This window comes from Neoarius graeffei, chromosome 1, assembly GCF_027579695.1.
Source record: "Neoarius graeffei isolate fNeoGra1 chromosome 1, fNeoGra1.pri, whole genome shotgun sequence".
NCBI classification, from domain to species: Eukaryota; Metazoa; Chordata; class Actinopteri; order Siluriformes; family Ariidae; genus Neoarius; species Neoarius graeffei.
The window spans coordinates 50,767,239-50,791,401 of NC_083569.1; the positions used below are offsets into that span (position 1 = coordinate 50,767,239).

General features: G+C 42.1%; 1 protein-coding gene across 1 annotated transcript; it reads left to right on the forward strand.

Annotated features, from left to right (window-relative positions):
* The first annotated feature begins 2,036 nt into the window (after window positions 1-2,036).
* Window positions 2,037-23,921, forward strand: znf16l (zinc finger protein 16 like). Its single transcript, XM_060933507.1, has 3 exons — window positions 2,037-2,722; window positions 11,676-11,867; window positions 20,905-23,921. The coding sequence occupies exons 1-3, from the start codon at window positions 2,098-2,100 to the stop codon at window positions 21,600-21,602; spliced, it is 1,515 nt and encodes a 504-aa protein (XP_060789490.1). The 5' UTR covers window positions 2,037-2,097; the 3' UTR covers window positions 21,603-23,921.
* The last annotated feature ends 242 nt before the right edge of the window (window positions 23,922-24,163 follow it).

Sequence of the window (24,163 nt, forward strand, 5' to 3'; positions counted from 1 at the left end):
GCCAGATTGGATGGAGTGCATCTGTGAACAGCAATTTTCAAGTCTTGCCACAGATGCTCAATGGGATTTAGGTCTGGACTTTGACTGGGCCATTCTAACACATGAATATTCTTTGATCTAAACCATTCCATTGTAGCTCTGGCTGTATGTTTAGGGTCATTGTCTTGCTGGAAGGTGAATCTCCTTCCCAGTCTCAAGTCTTTTGCAGCCTCCAACAGGTTTTCTTCCAGGATTGCCCTGTATTTAGCTCCATCCATCTTCCCATCAACTCTGACCAGCTTCCCTGTCCCTGCTGAAGAAAAGCATCCCCATAGCATGATGCTGCCACCACCATGTTTCACAGTGGGGATGGTGTGTGCAGGGTGATGAGCAGTGTTAGTTTTCCGCCACACATGGCACTTTGCATTTAGGCCAAAAAGTTCAACTTTGGTCTCATCTGACCAAAGCACCTTCTTCCACATGTTTGCTGTGTCCCCTACATGGCTTCTGGCAAACTGCAAACGGGACTTCTTATGCCTGTCTTTCAACAATGGCTTTCTTCTTGCCACTGTTCCAAAAAGGCCAGATTTGTGGAGTATACGACTTATAGTTGTCCTGTTTACAGATTCTCCCACCTGAGCTGTGGATTTCTGCAGCTCCTCCAGAGTGATCATGGGCCTCTTGGCTGCTTCTCTAACCAGTGCTCTCCTTGCTCGCTCTGTCAGTTTAGGTGGACAGCCATGTCTTGGTAGGTTTGCAGTTGTGCGATACTTTTTCCATTTTTGAATGATGGATTGAACAGTGCTTCTTGAGATGTTCAGAGCTTGAGATATTTTTTATAACCTAACCCTGCTTTAAACTTCTCCAGAACTTTATCCCTGACCTGTCTGGTGAGTTCTTTGGTCTTCATGATGCTGTTTGTTCTTCAGTGTTCTCTAACAAACCACTGAGGCCTTCACAGAACAAGTGTATTTATGCTGAGAGTAAATTGCACACAGTAAGATTCTATTAACTAATTAGATGACTTCTGAAGGCAATTGATTGCACTGGATTGTATTTAGAGGTATCAGAGTACTAATGCACACCACATTTTTCAGATTTTTATTTGTTTAAAATTTTGAAGACCATTTATCATTTTCATTTCACTTCACAATTATGTGCTACTCTGTGTTGATCTATCACATAAAATCTAAATAAAAAACTTTTAAGTTTGTGGTTGTAAGATGGAAAATTGTGAAAAAGTTCAAGGGGTATGAATACTTTTGCAAGGCACTGTAAAGCCTTCTTATAATATAATATAATATAATATAATATAATATAGGGGCGGCATGGTGGTGTAGTGGTTAGCGCTGTCGCCTCACAGCAAGAAGGTCCTGGGTTCGAGCCCCGTGGCCGTCGAGGGCCTTTCTATGTGGAGTTTGCATGTTCTCCCCGTGTCCGCGTGGGTTTCCTCCGGGTGCTCCGGTTTCCCCCACAGTCCAAAGACATGCAGGTTAGGTTAACTGGTGACTCTAAATTGACCGTAGGTGTGAATGTGAGTGTGAATGGTTGTCTGTGTCTATGTGTCAGCCCTGTGATGACCTGGCGACTTGTCCAGGGTGTACCCCGCCTTTCGCCCATAGTCAGCTGGGATAGGCTCCAGCTTGCCTGCGACCCTGTAGAACAGGATAAGCGGCTACAGATAATGGATGGATGGATATTCAAACTGGCGGCACGGTGGTGTAGTGGTTAGCAATGTTGCCTCACAGCAAGAAGGTTCTGGGTTCGAGCCCAGTGGCCGACGAGGGCCTTTCTGTGTGGAGTTTGCATGTTCTCCCCGTGTCCGCGTGGGTTTCCTCCGGGTGCTCCGGTTTCCCCCACAGTCCAAAGACATGCAGGTTAGGTTAACTGGTGACTCTAAATTGACCGTAGGTGTGAATGAGTGTGAATGGTTGTCTGTGTCTACTGTATGTGTCAGCCCTGTCTAGTGCTCTCCAGCACAGACCGTAGAGGTGAAATGTGCCACCAATCCTCCAGATGGCGCTGTTAATAAACGCACATCATAAAGCAGGCGGAAGTTGTCAAAACTCTGCGCTGTTGGAGCATCGAACGTTCAAAACAGTGCATTATTTTGAAGCTATGAGCCGTAAAAGAAACCATAGTTTTATTGAAACGGGGCAGTTGGTTGACTCTCAGGCCGCAGTGATGGAGAACACGGGGCCGTCTGGTCGAGTGGAGGAGAGTTTCTGCGAGCTGGAGCTGGATGAAGAGCTGGTGTGTTCAGTGAGTGAGATCACCGAGCACCTCGGCAGGAACATCACCGTGGCGCTGGAGGAGGCCCTGTCCGAAATCCGCAAAGTAGTGAGCGCACGAACCAGGCTGCTCAAAATGGAGCTGAGGGAGAAGACCGACGAGATCGAGCTGCTCAAAGCCCGGCTGGAGTGTGTCGCCAGCGAACCGGTCAGGAAAGCCGACTTGCTCCAGGCACCACAGAAGAGCAGCAACACAGAGCCGAAGAAGGCCAAAGCGGCCGCGCCTGCTGTCAAAAAGGAGAACATCGACGCCATATGCGATTACCTGATGAAGGACAAGAACTCTCGCGGAGGTGCTGCTGATGTGGAGGGCGAGCGGCAGCACCAGGCCTCCCTCAGCCCCTGGACAGAGAGCGAGGACATCTTCAGCATGCTGCCTTCCGCCAGCAAGAGGCTCTACGACTATGAGTGGATGTCTGGAGTAGAACTCAACTCCACCTCTGAGTATAAAGGTAACGAGAGAGCAGCTTTAGACAGGTCTCAGACGCCACCAAATAGGTCCTGGGTTCGAGGGTTTCCTCCACAGTCCAAAGCCCTGCAGGTTAGAGGACTCCCTAAAGGGAATGACAGGTAGTAAATTTGAACAATAAATAGTCCCTTGTCATTCAGATTCTCATTCATCTCATCTCATCTCATTATCTGTAGCCGCTTTATCCTGTTCTACAGGGTCCAGGCAAGCTGGAGCCTATCCCAGCTGACTACGGGCGAAAGGCGGGGTACACCCTGGACAAGTCGCCAGGTCATCACAGGGCTGACACATAGACACAGACAACCATTCACACTCACATTCACACCTACGGTCAATTTAGAGTCACCAGTTAACCTAACCTGCATGTCTTTGGACTGTGGGGGAAACCGGAGCACCCGGAGGAAACCCACGCCGACACGGGGAGAACATGCAAACTCCACACAGAAAGGCCCTCGCCGGCCCCGGGGCTCGAACCCAGGACCTTCTTGCTGTGAGGCGACAGCGCTAACCACTACACCACCGTGCCGCCCCCATTCAGATTCTTACAAATGGAATAACGATTGAAATCTTTAGTTTTAGACCTCCCTAGGATAAGATAAGTGGGTGCTTGGTGGGATATCAGCTTTTACAAATGGAATGACAGGGTTTCTATATGTCTTGACTTACTTTGAGCTAATGTTGTCAGTGATCTCACCTTTTACAAATGGAATGATAAGGTTTCGAGGTGGAATGACATATTTTGAGGCAATGTTATCAGTGATATCAAATTAACAAATGGAATGACATTGTTTCTAGGGTTATAGGTGATATCACTGATAACATTGCCTCAAAGTATGTCATTCCACCTAAAAACACTGTCATTCCATTTGTAAAAGGGGATATCACTGATAACATAACCTAAAAGTATGTCATTCCACTTAGAAACAATGTCATTCCATTTCATGAGCTGAAAGCACGTCATTCCACCTACATTTCAATCGTTATTCCATTTATAAGAATCAGAATGACAAGGGACCATTTATTGTTCAAATCACTAGCTGTCATTCCATTTCATGCGTCATTCACTTTAGGGAGTCCCCAGGTTAGCTTAACATGGCTGAAGTGCCCTTGAGCAAGGTACAGTGGTGCTTGAAAGTTTGTGAACCCTTTAGAATTTTCTATATTTCTGCATACACTACCGTTCAAAAGTTTGGGGTCACTTTGAAATGTCCTTATTTTTGAAAGAAAAGCACTGTTCTTTTCAATGAAGATCACTTTAAACTAATCAGAAATCCACTCTATACATTGCTAATGTGGTAAATGACTATTCTAGCTGCAAATGTGTGGTTTTTGGTGCAATATCTCCATAGGTGTATAGAGGCCCATTTCCAGCAACTCTCACTCCAGTGTTCTAATGGTACAATGTGTTTGCTCATTGCCTCAGAAGGCTAATGGAGGATTAGAAAACCCTTGTACAATCATGTTAGCACAGCTGAAAACAGTTGAGCTCTTTAGAGAAGCTATAAAACTGACCTTCCTTTGAGCAGATTGAGTTTCTGGAGCGTCACATTTGTGGGGTCGATTAAATGCTCAAAATGGCCAGAAAAACGTCTCGACTATATTTTCTATTCATTTTACAACTTATGGTGGGAAATAAAAGTGACACTTCATGGAAAGCACAAAATTGTCTGGGTGACCCCAAACTTTTGAACGGTAGTGTAAATATGACTTAAAACATCATCAGATTTTCACACAAGTCCTAAAAGTAGATAAAGAGAACCCAGTTAAACAAATGAGACAAAAATATTATACTTGGTCATTTATTTATTGAGGAAAATAATCCGATATTACATATGTGAGTGGCAAAAGTACATGAACCTTTGCTTTCAGTATCTGGTGTGACCCCCTTGTGCAGCAATAACTGCAACTAATTGTTTGCGGTAACTGTTGATCAGTCCTGCACACCATTTTAGCCCATTCCTCCGTATAGAACAGCTTCAACTCTGGGATGTTGGTGGGTTTCCTCACATGAACTGCTCGCTTCAGGTCCTTCCACAACATTTCGATTGAATTAAGGTCAGGACTTTGACTTGGCCATTCCAAAACATTAACTTTATTCTTCTTTAACCATTCTTTGGTAGAACGACTTGTGTGCTTAGGGTCGTTGTCTTGCTGCATGACCCACCTTCTCTTGAGATTCAGGTCATGGAGAGATGTCCTGACCTTTTCCTTTAGAATTCGCTGGTATAATTCAGAATTCATTGTTCCATCAATGATGGCAAGCCATCCTGGCCCAGATGCAGCAAAACAGGCCCAAACCATGATACTACCACCACCATGTTTCACAGCTGGGATAAGGTTCTTATGCTGGAATGCAGTGTTTCTCCAAACATAACGCTTCTCATTTAAACCAAAAAGTTCTATTTTGGTCTCATCCATCCACAAAACATTTTTCCAATAGCCTTCTGGCTTGTCCACGTGATCTTTAGCAAACTGCAGATGAACAGCAATGTTCTTTTAGGAGAGCAGTGGCTTTCTCCTTGCAACCCTGCCATGCACACCATTGTTGTTCAGTGTTCTCCTGATGGTGAACTCATGAATATTAACATTAGCCAATGTGAGAGAGGCCTTCAGTTGCTTCGAAGTTACCCTGGGGTCCTTTGTGACCTCGCCGACTATTACACACCTTGCTCTTGGAGTGATCTTTGTTGGTTGACCTCTCCTGGGGAGGGTAACAGTGGTCTTGAATTTCCTCTATTTGTACACAATCTGTCTGATTGTAGATTGGTGGGGTCCAAACGCTTTAGAGATGGTTTTGTAACCTTTTCCAGCCTGATGAGCATCAACAATACTTCTGAGGACCTCCAGAAAAAAATCTTTGTTCGTGCCATGATACACTTCCACAAGCATGTGTTGTGAAGATCAGACTTTGATAGATCCCTGTTCTTTAAATAAAACAGGGTGCCCACTCACACCTGATTGTCATCCCATTGATTGAAAACACCTGACTCTAATTTCACCTTCAAATTAACTGCTAATCCTAGAGGTTCACATACTTTTGCCACTCACAGATATGTAATATTGCATCATTTTCCTCAATAAATAAATGACCAAGTATAATATTTTTGTCTCATTTGTTTAACTGGGTTCTCTTTATCTACTTTTAGGACTTGTGTGAAAATCTGATGATGTTTTAGATCATATTTATGCAGAAATATAGAAAATTCTAAAGGGTTCACAAACTTTCAAGCACCAGTGTACTTAACCCCTCACTGCTCCCCAGGCGCTGTAGTGTGGCTGCCCACTCTGTGTGTGTATGTTCACTGCTTCAGATGGGTTAAATGCAGAGGATGGAATCTTAGTGTGCAACTGTGCATGTGACAAATAAAGGTTTCTTCTTCTTCTTATGGTGGGACATTGATAGCCTGGTCTTAAAGTATCACTGTATTCATCATCAGACATAAGACAGTAGTGAGACCAGCTGTGATGTATGGATTGGAGACAGTACCCTTAACGAAGAGACAGGAGGCAAAGTTGGAGGTGGCGGAGTTGAGGATGTTAAGGTTTGCAATGGGAGTGACAAGGTTGGACAGGATAAGGAATGAGCAGATCAGACAGGGCTCTACAGTGCGCACATTTCACTCGCATTTGCAAGCGAATTTTTCGGCATGCGAACGACGAAAAAAACCACGCATTCGTGCGAGGGCTTCTTGCGGCCGACAATTTAGGAAAGCACTGAGCACAGACTCTATGAGTTTAACATTCTAAAATGTATCAGACGTTAAACTGCAAAGTATGTAAATCCAGCGCTGGATAGCCTACCTAATATAGTGTAACAAGTAACGGCCTGTATTGTTGTGTGTGTGTGTGTGTGTGTGTGTGTTTTCTGCCTGCGCCTTGCTCCCTGTCTGTAGTTGCGTGGATTGCCTCTGTCTTGCACTGCGGTGGTTCCCACGGTAGCCGGGGGGGAGTGAAAAAGTTAAATTTTTTTTTTTGCTGTTCTGCCATGCTAGTGTGTTTTACCGGGACATGAGATTTCAGCATTTTTATTCTTCTCGGTCTGTAGATTGAGTAAGTTTAGGCTACTGAATAACACTTTCAGTTAATGTTGAGTCTGGTGCTTTTGTGCTGACGCTACAATAGCCTACTACCACAATAAATATCCCCCGTAACATTTCCCGTTTTCTACTCATCTTTCTGTGATTGCCCCTCTTTCCCACAGTTGTATGTTGTGGGTGTGGCATTAGGTGGGAAAAGTGCTTTTTAGGGATTCATCAGATCATTCAACTGAGAGATAACTGAGAGCTGGTTCGGACCGAGCTGAGAAATATATTCGCTATGCAGAGAATAACGGCGTTTTTTAAAAGCAAAACTCAGTTCAGCTACAAAACTCAGGATACGCTGTATTTGGTATTGCATTGTATTGGGTATGGATGTAAAAGTGTAGAAATATAAATATAAAATATACAAAAGCTATAAAAACTAAAAAGTTGCTCTGTGAGGTTGCACTGTAATAAGTATTGCACTGTATCAGGTAAGTGTGAGAATATTGTCCTTTTAGGTCCTTGTTGGTGCATTGTTGCATCTGCCAGAAGTGGCATCAGTCAGTGCATGTAATTGGCCTTTTTCACATTACGTCACTTGCAGAAGAACCTCACATCCGTTTTCAGCCTTTTGAATGGAAGAAGAGGCGGCATGCTAATCTGCTGGCTAAGAAGTAGCAACCATAGAAAGTCAGTAAACTTCCTTTCCAAAACAAGGCAGATAGGTGACTGGAATGGTCGCTAACAATACGTAATGATAAACAACAATGCGCAATATTATTATCAATCTTATCTGTGAATGACACAGTTTTGTTAACATATGTTGCCGCCGTATACCTCTTCTTCCATTCAAAAGGCTGAAAACGGATACGAGTTCCCCTGCAAGTGACGTAATGTGAAAAAGGCTAATTGTTCAAGGTGGTTATGGCCTGTGGGAAAAAACTGTTTTTGAGTCTGTTGGTCCTTGCTTTGATGCACCTGTAACGCCTGCCTGAGGGCAGCAAGTCAAAGAACTCAGAGCCGGGGTGGGAGCTGTCCTCGATGTTAGCTCTGCTGAGCTCTGCTCTCTGTTTAGCTACTGTTTGTTCATTCATTCAGTTGTTCCTTATTCATTTGTTTGTTCATTCATTCGTTCATTCATTCATTCTCAATTGAATTTTGCATTTTGTGTGTTGGTGTGTCTAAGGTTTGCGCTGCAGTAAACCTTTAAAATGAAAACCTGCTTGTGCCCCCATTTTTTTCCCTGTGCTCCTAAAATTTTTAACTTGGAGCACGTGTGCTCCTGAAAAAAAGAAGTTAGTGTAGAGCCCTGAGATCAGAGGGACAGTGCATGTGGAGAGCTTGGGAATTAAGCTAAGAGAGCTTAGTTTTAAATCATCCCTATCATTTAAAAACACAAGCTGAAAATTAAAGGCAACATTTTAGTATGAAATTCTGGTTAAAAACAGTCTCTTGATGTTTTGCACACATCATGTACAGAGCTGTCTACAATTATTGGCACCCCTTGTCTTCTTCTTTAGGCTGCTCCTGATTAGGGGTCGCCACAGCAGGTCTTTCGTCCCCATTGCTCCCTGTCTTCCGTATCCTTCTCTACCACTTTCATGTCCTCTCTCACCACATCCATGTATCTCCTCTTTGGCCTTCCTCATTTTCGTGTGCCTGGCAGCTCTATTCTCCTTCCAACATGCTCTGCATCTCTTCTCAGGATGTGCCCATACCATCTCAGTCTCATCTCTCTTAGCTTAATTCCCAAGCTCTCCACATGTGCTGTCCCTCTGATCTGCTCGTTCCTTATCCTGTCCAACCTCCCATCGCAAACCTTAACATCCTCAACTCCGCCACCTCCAACTTTGCCTCCTGTCCCTTTATTAAGGGTAGGGTCTCCAATCCAGACATCACAGGTGGTCTCACTACCGTCTTATACATCTTACCTTTCACTTTTGCTGGGACTTTCCGATCACAAATGACTCCCGAAATCCTTCTCCAACTGCTCCACCCCTTGTAAAGCTCAGTAAAAAAGGTTAGAAACCCCCCCCCCCACCTTTTGTTGAAGTAGCTTCATCTCCTGCTGAAAAAACGAGAAAAATCCAACCTTTAATTGACGATGTATTCAGAGGAAAAACAAATCCCTCATCAAGAATGAATGAATTATTTTCAACAAAACCATGCCACCATTATTGGCACCCTTGGAAATTCTAGTAAACATAAGCATGTTTCCCATTTAAATTGTACATTTGTGAGTTGATTGGCGTGTAGGAAGTTTCAAGCTGTAATCCATGACTTCCTGATTAACCAGGTGACAAATAAGAGGTGACACAGAGGCCAAATTCCCTTTTGTCATCCTCCAAAGGCCCTGGAAACCTTGTTCAGGTACATGGCATCATGGACTCCATGAAATCCAGGATATTTTTAAATCAAAACCTGGCTGCGTCTGCCAGGAAACTAGAACTGGGCCGTCACTGGATCTTCCAGCAGGACAATCATCCGAAGCATTTGTCCAAATCAACACACAAAAGGTTACCTGATCACAGAATCAAGCTTCTGACATGACCAGCTCAGTCCCTTGAGCTGAAGCCCATTCTAAACTTGTGCAGTCAGCTGAAGAGGAGAGTGCACAAGAGAGGGCCGAGGACCCTGGATGATCCAGGGGACTCCCCCCCCCCCCCCCCCCCCCCCAACCCTTCTTACTAATCTTTCAAAGGGGTGCCAATAATCGTGGAGGGTCTATGTATATATAGACACGCAGTATTGTGCAAAAGTCTTAGGCACATATAAAGAAATGCTGTAAAACAAAATCGGCTTAAAAGTAATTAAATGTTTCAACATTAAAAAAAACAAAACTATAAACCGCAGTAAGCCATAATAAATGAAACACAGTCAATATATGGTGTGAGACGACCCTTTGCTGGAAAAAAAAAAGTCGTCTCAGGTACAATGAGTGCAGGAAATGAGCTGTAGGTTTTATGGAGCATCTTGCAGAAGCAGCCACAGTTCTTCTGGACACTTTGTCTGTCTCACTCGCTTCTTCATTTTGCACCAAAACCCAGCAGCCTTCATTACGTTTTCTTTTTTAATCTGAAAACTGCTCTCTTATGTAATATGCTGCTCAGATACAACCATGTTTTTCTGTAACATTTAATTTTGTGCTGGAAAATGAATGTTTGGAGACTAAAAATGTTTTTGTACTGACTTGATCACATTTATTTATAGTTTTCCTGAAAATCCATTTTAAGTAGATTTGCATCAGCCAATGAACACACAATTCTACAAACCCAAATCAAAAAAAGTTGGGACAGTATGGAAAATTGGGGGGGGGGGAGGATTTCTAAATTATTTTGACATCTATTTCATTGCAGTCAGTATAAACTCAAGATATTTAATGTTTTGTCTGGTCAACTTCTTTTCATTTTTTTTAATATACATCCATTTCTGTGTTTCAGGCCTGCAACACACTCCTAAAAATGTTGGGGCAGGGCAATTTAGGGTTAGTAATGAGAGAAAACAATTAAAAATAATGCGATTTGAAATGGGTGATTGTAATCATGATACAATCCTATCATGCATATCAGAATCGGTATGCAGGAAAGGCCTAGTGTTTGAGGAGCAAAAATAGGCCGAGGATCTCCAGTTTGTCAGCAAATGCATGAGAAAATTATTGAAATGTTTCTGGAATTTCAGTGTGTAAAGGGCAAGGGCGCAAGCCTAAGCTGAACACCCGTGATCACCGATCCCTCAGACGGCACTGCATCAAGAATCATTATTGATCTCTAGCTGATATAACCATTGGGTTCTGGATTACTTTGGCAATCCTTTGTCAAGCATAACAATATAGAGTTACATCCACAAATGCCAGTTAAAACTTTTACTGTTTGAAAAGGAAGCTTTATGTTAACTTTGTCCAGAAGCACCATTGACTTCTCTGGGCTCAGAGGCATCTGGGATGGACCATCACGCCATGGAAATGTGTATTTTGGTCAGATGAATCAGTATTCCAGGCCTTTTTTTCTTTTTTTTTTTTCTTTTGTATGAAACGGATGCCGTGTGCTCCGGACCAAGGACAAAAAGGACCATCCAGACTGTTACCAGCAAGAAGTCCAAAAGCCAGGGTCTGTCATAGTATGGGGTTGTCAATGCCCTTGGCAAAGGTAACTTACACTTCTGTGATGGCAGCATTAATTCAGAAAAGTACATTGAGTTTTTGGAGCAACATATGCTGCCTTCAAGATGACATCTTTTCCAGGGAGATTTCAACAAGGCGATGTAAAACCACATTCTGCACACATTACAAAGGCATGACTGGAAGAAGAGGGTGCCTGTCCCCTTTGTCCCCAAAAGAGAATGTGTGGCGAATTTTGAAACAAAAAAAAATGACGACGACGACCTCCTAGTGTTCCACACCTTATGACGTTTGCAGGAAGAATAGGACAAAGTAACACCTGAAACGCTTCAGCACTTGGTGTCTTCAGTCCCTAAACATCTTTTAAGTGTTGTGAGAAGGAATGGCAGCATTATAAAGTGGTAAATACTTTACTGTCTCAACTTTTTTTTTAAATGTCTTGCAAAAATCAAAATTGAACTGTTTATTTTGGGGGGAAAAATGAATGAGGTAAAATGTCAAATAATGTGCTGTTATAATTTTTTGAGTGCAATACAGGTCAAAGATTATTTCCGAATCATTTTCAGTTTTAATTTCAACATGCCGTCCCAACTTTTCTGATTTCTGTTTGTCAGTATTTAGTATTGTGATATGCATGTGCTTCGAGCTAGAGGTTTTGCTTGTATTAATGTAGCTTTGTTGATATCAGTTGAACCTTCATTTTTCCACGCATCCTGAGGACTTCTGACTTGTATGTGGGGAGAAAATGTGTTAATTTCCTCAGAAACTAATCCTTCCTTGTGCTGTTGCTTGATTAGGTGAGTGTGAGTCCAAGTGTGAGAGTGCCATAGCTGCAAGAGCGACAGCTGAAGAAGAGTCTGAAGAAAGGAGAGGGATGGGGCCGGTCTCTGACGATTCCTCAGCTCCGTTTGCCCTGGATGCTCACGGCTCGCCAGAGGAGGACAACAACAGCAGCCCGGTGGAGGACAGTATCGACCATTTAGATCCAGGTTAGTGTGTTAAAGGGAGTTAGCATTGCAGTTAAGGCATGGACTTGAAACTTTTACTAACAACGTAACCCTGCTGTGTTTCCAGCACTGGAGACAGTATAGAGCAGGTCTGAAGATTAAATCTTTATTGCGTGTAAAGGGCAAACTCCAAAATCTGAGAAATTATGGGAAATGAAGATGGACACAATTCTACATTGTAAAATGTTCTCAGGATCTTTCTGAAAGATTATTTATTCAAATATTTGCAACTCATTCAGGATTGAGTATAAACCAGTCAGTCTGATTTGAAGTTTATTGAATATAAACTTCATTGTACAGTGGCGCTTGAAAGTTTGTGAACCCTTTAGAATTTTCTATATTTCTGCATAAATATGACCTAAAACAACATCAGATTTTCACACAAGTCCTAAAAGTAGATAAAGAGAACCCAGTTAAACAAATGAGACAAAAATATTATACTTGCTCATTTATTTATTGAGGAAAATGATGCAATATTACATATCTGTGAGTGGCAAAAGTATGTGAACCTTTGCTTTCAGTATCTGGTGTGACCCCCTTGTGCAGCAATAACTGCAGCTAATTGTTTCCGGTAACTGTTGATCAGTCCTGCACACCGGCTTGGAGGAATTTTAGCCCATTCCTCCGTACAGAACAGCTTCAACTCTGGGATGTTGGTGGGTTTCCTCACATGAACTGCTCGCTTCAGGTCCTTCCACAACATTTCCATTGGATTAAGGTCAGGACTTTGACTTGGCCATTCCAAAACATTAACTTTATCCTTCTTTAACAGTGTTTCCCACAGACCAGGTAGCAATTTGTGGTGCTCCACTGTGCCGATGAGGGAATCGTGTGCAGTGGTGTCGTGGCGGTCGGTGGAGTCGGTCATTGGGGTGTATGCAAAGTGTTTACGGCGGGCGGTGTTCAAACACAGTATTTTTCTTCAGAGTCACCTGCTGGGACTATTTTAAAGCTACAAGAAGCATTTGAGATTATTCAGTTCAATCTAAATTCTTTTAAGTTCTTTAAGAGAAGACAGCTAAAACAATTTTTAGCAGAACCCTGCCTGGTTTCATTCCTCAACCCAACTTTACATTACAGGGCAGGCCATTAGTTTGCTGGGCTTGATGTTGGTGGAAAACCTGCCTTTTAAATTTATGAAAATTACTCACCAAAATTGAAGTTAAAGTTTAGTTTTTACCTTAGTTTTTTGCCTTTTTGGTGGCAATCATTCTTTAGTTGACATTTCAAGGAATAAATTGCAAAAAACAAGCTGGAGATTTTTATTTTAAATATTGAACTCAACACTTACCTCAACCAATACTAAAATGAAATATAGTATAATGTAACAACAAAATAATAATAAAATAGATGGCATCAACTAGGCATTCCCGCGAGTATAACAACATTTTTATTTAGGCTAGTGGGAAATCATTATTTATTGTGAATGTCAAGCCATTATTAATAACTTGCATGAATGCTGAAGCGGGATAAACGGGATAATGCAATAAGGCCGGTTCCTCGCGTCAAGCTGCTACTGTATGCATCAGAATTGATTTATAGCCTGACTCAGGGATGTCCGTTTCCTGTAAGCCAAGAAGGCTATGATAAAGCTCATCATGAGCATGACGTAGGCTACCTTTTAAAATGAGGGGTCGGAAGGAGAATCGGGAAGGCTGCGTTATTTTTAATTAGCCTAATAGGCCTACTTGCAGTCCGGGTATATGCGCAACGGCAGGCCTGTGTACGTGCCTCTCTGTCTCTCTCTCTCTGTCTGTGTGTGGGTGTGAACGAGAAGAGCACTATGAATGAAGGGAACAATACGCAACGGAATTTTTTTTTTTTTCCAAAATCGCAAGTCTGATTGTGTGGTGATAGGAATCCATTGTGTGGCGCTGCACCACACAATGGTCTATGTATGAGAAACCCTGTTTAACCATTCTTTGGTAGAACGACTTGTGTGCTTAGGGTTGTTGTCTTGCTGCATGACCCACCTTCTCTTGAGATTCAGTTCATGGACAGATGTCCTGACATTTTCCTTTAGAATTCGCTGGTATAATTCAGAATTCATTGTTCCATCAACGATGGCAAGCCGTCCTGGCCCAGATGCAGCAAAACAGGCCCAAACCATGATACTACCACCACCATGTTTCACAGATGGGATAAGGTTCTTATGCTGGAATGCAGTGTTTTCCTTTCTCCAAACATAACACATCATTTAAACCAAAAAGTTCTATTTTGGTCTCATCTGTCCACAAAACATTTTTCCAATAGCCTTCTGGCTTGTCCACGTGATCTTTAGCAAACTGCAGACGAGCAGCAATGTTCTTTTTGGAGAGCAGTGGCTTTCTCCTTGCAACCCTGCCATGCACACCATTGTTGTTCAGTGTTCTCCTGATGGTGGACTCATGAACATTAAGTCAAGTCAACTTTATTGGCAAATATGCTGTACATGCTCGACATACGGCACAGATGAAATTTCAGTCCTTTCTGACCCACGGCGCAAACAGGCAATGCAAAAAATAGAATAATTGAAAAAACAAACAATATAAACAGTATAAACACTCTAGATAAGAACTAGACAAAGACTAAACACTCAGACAATATAAACACTAGATAAGAACTAGACAGACTACGCACTCAAACAATATAAACAGTATAAACATTCTAGATAAGAACTAGACAGACTAAACACTCGTGTGTGTGTGTGTGTGTGTGTGTGTGTGTGTGTGTGTGTATATATATATATATATATATATATATATATATCTCACACATGTAAATTGGTACAAATAAACAGTCAAGGGCACTTGCGGTATAGCAGGTAAACACGAAATAAGCAGTATAAACAAACTAGCAGCTGTTAAGGTGAGGTAGTGCGGAATAGTGCAAATGATCGAGGTAAAGTGAGATGTGTGGTCCCTGAGTTCAGTGTGTTAATGAACGTTGAGGTGTGTGTGTGTGTGTGTGTGTTTGGGGGGGGGTGACTGTGAGGATGACACGTCAGATGCTGAAGGGGGGGCAGGGGTGTGTGCGAGCAGAATCTGTGGCAGAGGGGGGAGGAGGGGCAGAATAGGGAGTGAGTTGAGCCTCCTGACCACCTGGTGAAAGAAACTGTCCTTGAGCCTGCTGGTTTTGGCCCGGAGACTCTGCAGTCTCCTCCCCGACGGCAGCAGGCTGAAGAGGCTGTGAGATGGGTGGGTGGGGTCACCTGCAATCCTGATGGCTTTGCGGGTGAGGCGGGAGTTATAAATATCCATTAGAGAAGGGAGAGAGACACCAATGATCCTCTCAGCTGCTCTCACAATGCGCTGCAGAGTCTTGCAGCAGGACACGGTGCAGGCGCCGTACCACACGGTGATGCAGCTGGTCAGGATGTTCTCGATGGTGCCTCTGTAGAAAGTGTGCATGATGGGGGCCGGGACTCTTGCTCTCCTCAGTTTGCGGAGGAAGTACAGACGCTGTTGGGCTTTTTTTTGGCCAGTGATGCAGTGGTGTTGCTCCAGGACAGGTCTTCAGAGATGTGCACACCCAGAAACTTGGTGCTGCTCACCCTCTCCACTGCAGCACCGTCGATAGATAGTGGCGCATGCTGGGTGTGCGCTCTCCTGAAGTCCACAACAATCTCCTTCATCTTCTCTACGTTCAGACGGACAGGGTTCCCATGGGTCCTTAAAAAGTCTTAAATACAACTTTTGGTTTTCAAGGCCTTAAAATGTCTTAAATTGTTTGGAATGACTGGAATTTTCGAAAGGGAGGTATTAAATTTAATCTTGGACCAAACGAGTGAAATGTCTCCATCCGGTTCGGGGTATTTTTTTAACTGTAATTTTAAAAGTGACCAGCGCACCTTTTGGGAGCAGCATTGGTTCTATGCATTACGCAGATGAAGAGCTAACGTTAGGAGGCTACTGGAGGAAGTGCGGTGTGGTGCGGTGCTTGTGAAGAGTGAGAGATGCGCGGGTAGCTTACGCGGGCGCTAGAAAGCGTTGATAATTATGGGAAGATGTCTGTTTAACGACAAGTGGTTGGGGGATGACAGACCCCCAAAATAAGGAGAAGAATCGTTTGCGATAAAAAGCGCTGGATCGCACAAATGTGTTTAAAGCCGGTACCGCAGCGCTGGGACACGCCCACTGGGAAACCGGCTTTTCACCGACACGAGGCGCGCGCGTATGTGTGTTAGAGGTCAAGCGCTCCGGAGTGAAACGCGGGGGGGGTTCGCGCATGCGCGCAAGAGTCAGGTGGAAAATGGGACTTGTGGGACATAATACTAATAATGATTAACATAATTATGTAAAAAAATTAACATTGTTTATTGTACTAAGTTTAATATAAATATAAACAACCTTTATTTCAAAACTCAATTAAAAAGAACTACAGAAAATACAATAATTCTAAATATAGTACAATATAATTTGTACAAAATTTTTGTTTTATTACCTATCGTCTACAACAGTGTTTTTAATATAATAAGAATAATATTAACAACCACTAATAATAATTAGTAGTAATAGTAATTATTATGGATTATTAATCATTACTACTTATGAATGTGATTAATAAGTACTAGGGATTATTAAATGTTATAAAATTAAGTTATTAAAAATTATTACAAATAATTAAAAAGTAGTAATTGGTAGAATACAAATACTCATGGATTATAGATAATTTTTTTTTAAATTGTGAACATTGATATAAAATAACTGTACTACTACTACTACTACTACTACTACTAATAATAATAATAATAATAAACAGTAATACTTGTTAATGTTATCAGTTCAGTTATCAATGTTCACTATTAAAAACAAATTATCTATAATCCATGAATAATTGTTTGTATCACTACTACTACTACTACTACTACTACTAATAATAATAATTTTTAAAATAATTTTAACTAATCTTATAACTCAATTTTATAGCATTTTACTAATCACTACTTATTTATTAGTATAATTTAGTAGTTGATGATTCCTACTTATTAAATTACATTTTGATAATCACTACTTATTAATTAAGTAATGATACTGAATTATAATAATTGCTACGCTATTATTAATATAGCTAATGAGTAGTGATTATTAAGATGTTATAAAATTGAGTTAATTTTTAAAAAAATTATTAAAAAAGTAGTTTATTATTATTATTATTATTATTAGTAGTAGTAGTAGTAGTAATACAATTAATTATTCATGGATTATAGATAATTAATGATTATTTTTGAATAATGAACATTGATATAACAATTGCACTGATGATAATTAGTTTAGTTATTACAACACATTGATTAATATTGATAATGGTTATGAAAGGTGACGGTTGTTTTTCTGTGTTTAATGTAACGCTCTGATGATTGTATGACTGCATAAACGGGTTTATGCTGTTACCTGCTATAATGCAGAAGATACTCGAGAACTTCCTCAGCCAGCTGTATACTGTACGACACTCAGACTGATTTTGCTGTCGGACACAAAATCACATCAAAGATGATCTTTGGGGATTGAAATGATGCCGGCTAAGGTTGTTCAGCTGGTTCTACTTGCCGTTTATTGTTTTCGTTTTTGAAATGATTCATGGTGTTTTCTCCAGTAAACACCAGTCTTCTCCTTGCTGCTACAGTAGTTCTGCAGGCCCAAAACACACAACTTTGCTTCAGCTGTTTGCATGTCTAACAGTTGCCATTGATGCACCCTGTTGTTCACCAATTGTGTGCATTATTCTTAAAGTTAGTAAAAAAAACTATTGCAGAAAAGTTTTAAGTTGTCATATTTATCATTTTCTTTGTCAAGGTACAGTCTTAATTTTTCCATTTAGAGGTCTTGAAAAGGTCTTAAAAGTCTTTAAATTTGTACTTGAAAAATGTGCAGATACCCTGGATGGAGATTGTTGTCCTTGCACCACATGGCCAAGCGGCTCACCTCACTCCTGTAGATTGTCTCATCGCCATTGTTGATGAGACCCACCACAGTCGTGTCATCCGCAAACTTATTGAAGAGATTAGAGTTGGATGTTGGTGTGCAGTCGTGGGTCAGCAGAGTGAAGAGGAGGGGGCTTAGCACACATACTTGGGGGGGGGGGGGGGGGTACCCCGTGTTCAATGTGATGGTGCTGGAGGAGTTGCTGCCAACCCGTACAGCCTGTGGTCTCCCCGTCAGGAAGTCCAGCAGCCAGTTGCACAGGGAGGTGTTGAGTCCCAGCTGGTCCAGTTTATGAATGAGCTGCTGAGGAATGATTGTGTTGAATGCTGAGCTAAAGTCTGTGAACAGCATTCTGACATACGAGTCTTTTGTCTCCAGGTGGGTGAGGGCTGAGTGGAGGGCAGTGGAGATGGTGTCATCGGTCAAACGGTTGGACTGATATGCAAACTGGAAAGGGTCCAGAGCGGGGGGGGGGAGGGCAGACTTGATATGCCGCATGACTAGCCACTCGAAGCACTTCATGAGGATGGGAGTGAGTGTGACAGGGCGGTAGTCATTGAAGCAGGAGGGAGATGGCTTCTTCGGGACCGGGATGATGGTGGTTTTGAGGCACATGGGGACAACAGCCTGGCTCAACGAGATGTTGAAGATGTCTGTAAAGACATCTGTGAGCTCTTCGGCACAGTCTCTCAGGACACCACCAGGAATGTTATCAGGACCCGGGGCTTTTCGTGTATTTGTCGTCCTGAGAGCTCTCCTCACGCTGTCTGGGGACAGCGTCAACACCTGGTCGCCGGGAGGAGGTGGGGTCTTCTGTGCCGTGGTGCTGTTGTCTGCCTTAAAGCAAGTGAAGAAGTCGTTCAACTGATTCAGCAGAGATGTGGAGTTGTCACAGGTCTGCGGTGAGGGCTTGTAGTCTGTGATGGTCTGAATCCCCCGCCACAGGTTCCTGGTATCTCTGCTGTTGTTGAAATGGTCAGCAATGTACCTGGAATACTGTCTCTTGGCCACCCTGATGCCTCGTGACAGATTGGCCCTAGCTGTCCTCAGGCCCACCTCGTCCCCCGCTCTGAAGGCGGCGTTCCGAGCCCACAGGAGCCTGTGGACTTCCCCTGTCAGCCATGGCTTCTGATTGGCCCGAATGGAGATGGTTCTGGTTAACATTAGTCAATGTGAGCGAGGCCTTCAGTTGCTTAGAAGTTACCCTGTGGTCCTTTGTGACCTTGCCGACTATTACACGCCTTGCTCTTGGAGTAATCTTTGTTGGTCGACCACTCCTGGGGAGGGTAACAGTGGTCTTGAGTTTCTTCCATTTGTACACAATCTGTCTGACTGTGGATTGGTGGAGTCCAAACTCTTTAGAGATGGTTTTGTAACCTTTTCCAGCCTGATGAGCATCAACAACGCTTTTTCTGAGGTCCTCAGAAATCTCCTTTGTTTGTGCCATGATACACTTCCACAAACGTGTTGTGAAGATCAGACTTTGATAGATCCCTGTTCTTTAAATAAAACAGGGTGCCCACTCACACCTGATTGTCATCCCATTGATTGAAAACACCTGACTCTAATTTCACCTTCAAATTAACTGCTAATCCTAGAGGTTCACATACTTTTGCCACTCACAGATGTGTAATAGATAATTTTTCTCAATAAATAAATGACTAATATTTTTGTTTCATTTGTTTAACTGGGTTCTGGGTTTTTTTTTTTTCTCCATCCCCCCTTCCTCTCTTCCCCATATCTTATTCTTTTTATATTTGTATATGTAAGTACTTATTTTAATTTATCTAGAAGTTTTCTCTATTTCTTTTCTCTGTTTATCTGTAATGATGCTGCTGGAATCTTAATTTCCCTGAGGGACACCCCCCCCCCCCCCCCCAAAAGGATCAATAAAGTTTGTTTATTTATTTATTTATCTATCTAATCTAAATCTACTTTTAGGACTTGTGTGAAAATCTGATGTTGTTTTAGGTCCTATTTATGCAGAAATATAGAAAATTCTAGAGGGTTCACAAACTTTCAAGCATCACTGTAAGTATTCAATAACCAGGTAGAATTGAATAATGTAAAACTACAAATAATTCCTCGTCAGGTTTGGCAGTTTTTTTTTTTTTTTTTTAAATAGTCTGCATCCAGAAAGAATTTGCACTGATAAATCTTTGCATATAAATATAGACACTGAAGTCTTGTCAGATTCATGCTAGTTGTTTATTTATTTGTCTCTTAGATATTCTGGATATACTGTTTGTGCAAATGAAAAATCTGTAACTTTTTGTGCCCTTTTAAAGTAGCTAGTTTGCAATAAAGATTTAGTGCCTAAATACACTGTGGTCGAAAGTTTGTGGACACCTGACCATCCCACCCAAACGGTTGCCCAAAAATTGAAAGCACACAGTTGTATAGAATGTCTGTCTTTGTATGCTGTAGTATTACAAGTTCCCTTTTCTGGAACCAAGAGGCCCAAACCTGTTCAGACGTAACAATGCACCTGCGCACAAATTGAGCTCCAAGTAGACACTGACTTCTTGCTAAGGTTGGTGTAGAAGAACTTGAGTTGCCTGAACAGAACCCTGACCTCAAACCCACTGATCACCTTCGGGATGAACTGTAATGCTGGCTGCACCCAGCATCAGTGCCTGACCTCATTAATGCTCTTGTGGCTGAATGAGCGAGCACACATCCCCACAGCCAAGCTCCAAAATCCTAAAGCCTTCCTTGGAGAGTGGAGGTTATTTATAATAACAGCAAAGGGGGACCAGAACTGGAATGGTATGTTTTACAAGAACATATGAGTGTTATGGTCACGTGTCCACAAACTTTTGGCCATATAGTTTAGAATTCAGAATACATCCGAAATGTCATTGCTGATTTTTTTTTTTTAAATGACTTGTTGGATTATGAAGAAAATAGTGTTAAATTAAATTAGAGCTGGATGTATGATCTAATTGCACCAGAAAGAGCAAACAGTAGGAGTATTAGTTTGTCAAACTAACTGCATACTTCTGTTTGCTACTTTGGTCAGGAGCACAAGCTGCATCGTGCAATACCTACACTACTTAATACTCACTCCAGTACCATCACATTTTTTCAACCCCAACTCTCTGTTTCTTTTTCAGAGCAGCACTTCTCTGCCCCTACCTTCATCTGCCCCTTCTGTGGAACCCTTTGCCCTGATTCGTTGTACCTGGAGGAGCATATGAAGTTGATGCACCGAGATGGAAGCACTCACGCTGCTCAGTCCGGCTCTTCTTCGAGTGGTGGGCAGGGCAGCGAGGGAGAGGTGTGGCGGAAGGCGAGCTCTAATGAATCCCAAGCTCGTGAGAAAAAGGTGGAAGGTGGCTACGAATGCGGAGACTGCGGGCGCCGCTTCAATTACCTGGGCAACCTGCGGCAGCACCGGCGCATCCACACAGGGGAAAAGCCATTTGTGTGCTCTGAATGTGGCGAGAGATTCCGGCACGCCGCTCGCCTCAAGAGCCACCGGCTCAGCCACAGCGGCGCCCAGAGCCCCTTCCCATGCCCACAGTGTGGAAAGGGCTTCCCTGTGCTCTCTGGTCTTAAAAGACATCAGCGTGTGCACACAGGCGAAAGCCCCTACGCGTGTCCTCAGTGCGGTCGACGTTTCAAAGAGCTCGGCAACCTGTACACACACATGCGCATTCACAGTGGTGCCACGCCCTACACGTGCTACCAGTGTGGCCGAAGCTTCCGACATTTAGGGACTTACAAAAGCCATCGCTGCACCCCCATTACACAGGTACCCAGTGCACATGGTCCAGCTTGGACACAAGAGGACAAAGTCCAAACTGGATAAATAAAGTACTGCTCGCTTGTTAAGTAAGGCATTGTAGCGCTACGCTGCTTCTTCAGCACATGTTTGAAGAATGTTCTCCAAGACGAGGATGCTAAATGTTGCGGACAGAGATAGGACACTTTAAAAGGGAAAGAAATACGTGGCCCGTTTCTGCAATCTTATTTCTGGTTTAGATATGCTGAAACCTTCAGTAGGACAGATGATATAAAGAATCTGATTAGATCAGGTCCTAAATCAGAAGTTTATGTCGAGCGGATGGGTTTGACGTGAAGGAGGAGACCACTTGAAGCGAGCAGAAATTAGCACATGCTGCTTTAACCCAGGTTTGCTTAGGAAAAAGAGACCTACAGCATTAAAATATTCTCACATTTCATATTCTTTCCTCATACTATGGCTTGTGTTTCCAAAACAATGAGCATGCATGTTGATTTGTGAGAGTACTAGTACTACACAGCTGTTGAAAGTATTTTTTTAAAAACGTGTTTTGTTTTTCATAGCAAGCTTCGGTTTTGCATTCAGCCTGAGTTTAAATGCACCTGAGCCTTTTGTGCTTTGGATATCCTTGTGGTAAGAGCAATGCTGCTGTTGCCCTCTGGATGATGTGTTACTGTATTGACTGCTTCAGTAGTTGTATAGGAAATATCCTAAACTGCCTATTTGTGTTCTAGTTTACTACTTTATCATGTAATTGACACTATTAACACACTGATCCTTTGGATTTATTTAAATGTGTCCACTCGTTTAATATCTAAGCAAAGTCTATCATGTGCAAAAGCTATGGAAAGCAAAACAAAAACTTGCTTTTTCAGAAATAGAAAGACTTGTGTAGGTATTTTTACATAAGCTAAAAGTCAGCAATTAAGTTGTTGTGATACCAGTTGCATCATAGGACTTTTATTGAAAATTATACCCAATGTAAAAAAATAATGTATGACTGTTGGATAAGGTGATACAAACTGTCCGTAATCAAATGCCATTGGACTGGTCTTTACCACTTACTGCCAACGTAGTTGTAACCCAAATTAATAAACATTATATGATCTGAAACATGAATCCTCTATTACTTCATAAATTTGAACGTTAGCTTAGCCAAGTGCTGAAGTAACTCTGAAAAAGCTGGAGATATCCACTGCTTAAATAGGATAAGTTTTTTGCCAGACAGCCATAGCCTGAACACTCTGCAAAGCTGGCCTTTAAGCAAGCGTGACTCCATGAAATCCCATGGAACATGGGGGGGAGGTTCTCTGGTCTGATAAGACCAAAATGGAACTTTTTGGCCATTGGCAAAAAGTGCTACATTTGGAGAAAACCCAACACTGCTCATCAACCTGAGAACACCATCGCCATAGTGAAGCGTGGTGGTGGTAGTAGCATCATGAGAGTAACCCATGGTCACTGACTTATGATGGACAGCCCTTTCCATGCCATATTCTCGGTTCTTTTACTAGGTGGTAGAGGCATCAGGATGTCTGTGTAGCAGTCTGTCTATCCAAGCTTGTTGTTAGTGCAATATCTCAAAAACAAGTAATTGAACGTTTGTAGGAGTTTTATGGGATTATCAATGTAACCAGCAGATTAACTAATTAGACTTTTTTGCAATTGATCCAAACAGGGTCAAGGTCAAATTTTTTTTTTTAAATAGTGTTTCTTCGGTAGCTTCCTTCCTGTTTGTGATAGAGATGCTTCATGTTCAGGAAATCCAGGCCCATTTTCTGTTCTGTGACAAAATCTGGGGCTTTCTAGGAACACATGACTTATCAGATCGACACTTAACTAAATATGTGACTTCTGGTTGAACCAGAAGGCGTTTGTTGGTTTTACAGCAGTGGAGGTGAATACTTATGCAACCACTTTTTTTTTAAATTTGTAAATAATTTTCAGACTACCTTGTTTTTACATTCACTTCAGTATTTTGGGCTATTTATTTTGCGGATTCATGACAGCATCTAGGTCTCTGAGGTCTTCTGGTCAGTAACTCCTGGTGGTTCCATGGTCTTGGTTAAGGCTAAAGGGTGACCGTGCCATTGTAGTCACTGTGCCAAGGTTGACGAGCAGCCTACTCCTAGATATCAGGAAGGCATCCTCAGTTACCGTTTTCAACTCAGAACTAAAACGTATATCTTTTCATGCTTGCATTTTGAATTGTTTCTATGTATTTATTTTTATTATTATTACTATTTTATCTCCTAGCATAATTCTTTATTTATTGTGCCCTGTCTGTGTTTTGAGTTGCAGTTTTATTCTTATGTATGTAGCCTACAGCACATTGGGCAACTATTGTTTTCAACGTGTTTTCTAAATAAAATGTACTTTTAATTACTTGCTATATAATTCTGATTAAATCCATTGCAATTCCAGGTCATCATGCAACATTGTAGAAAGGTTTGTGTGCATACTAAGACGCATTTTGATGGTGTACTCTGATTAGAAAATCAAAATTAATGATCCCTTATTTAGCAGACACAAGAGTTTAGTCATAATACGTTTCGGTGACTCTGGCTCCGATAGTGAATGTTATCCTTCATATTTATTACCCTCATAATGAGTGGAACTAGAACAAA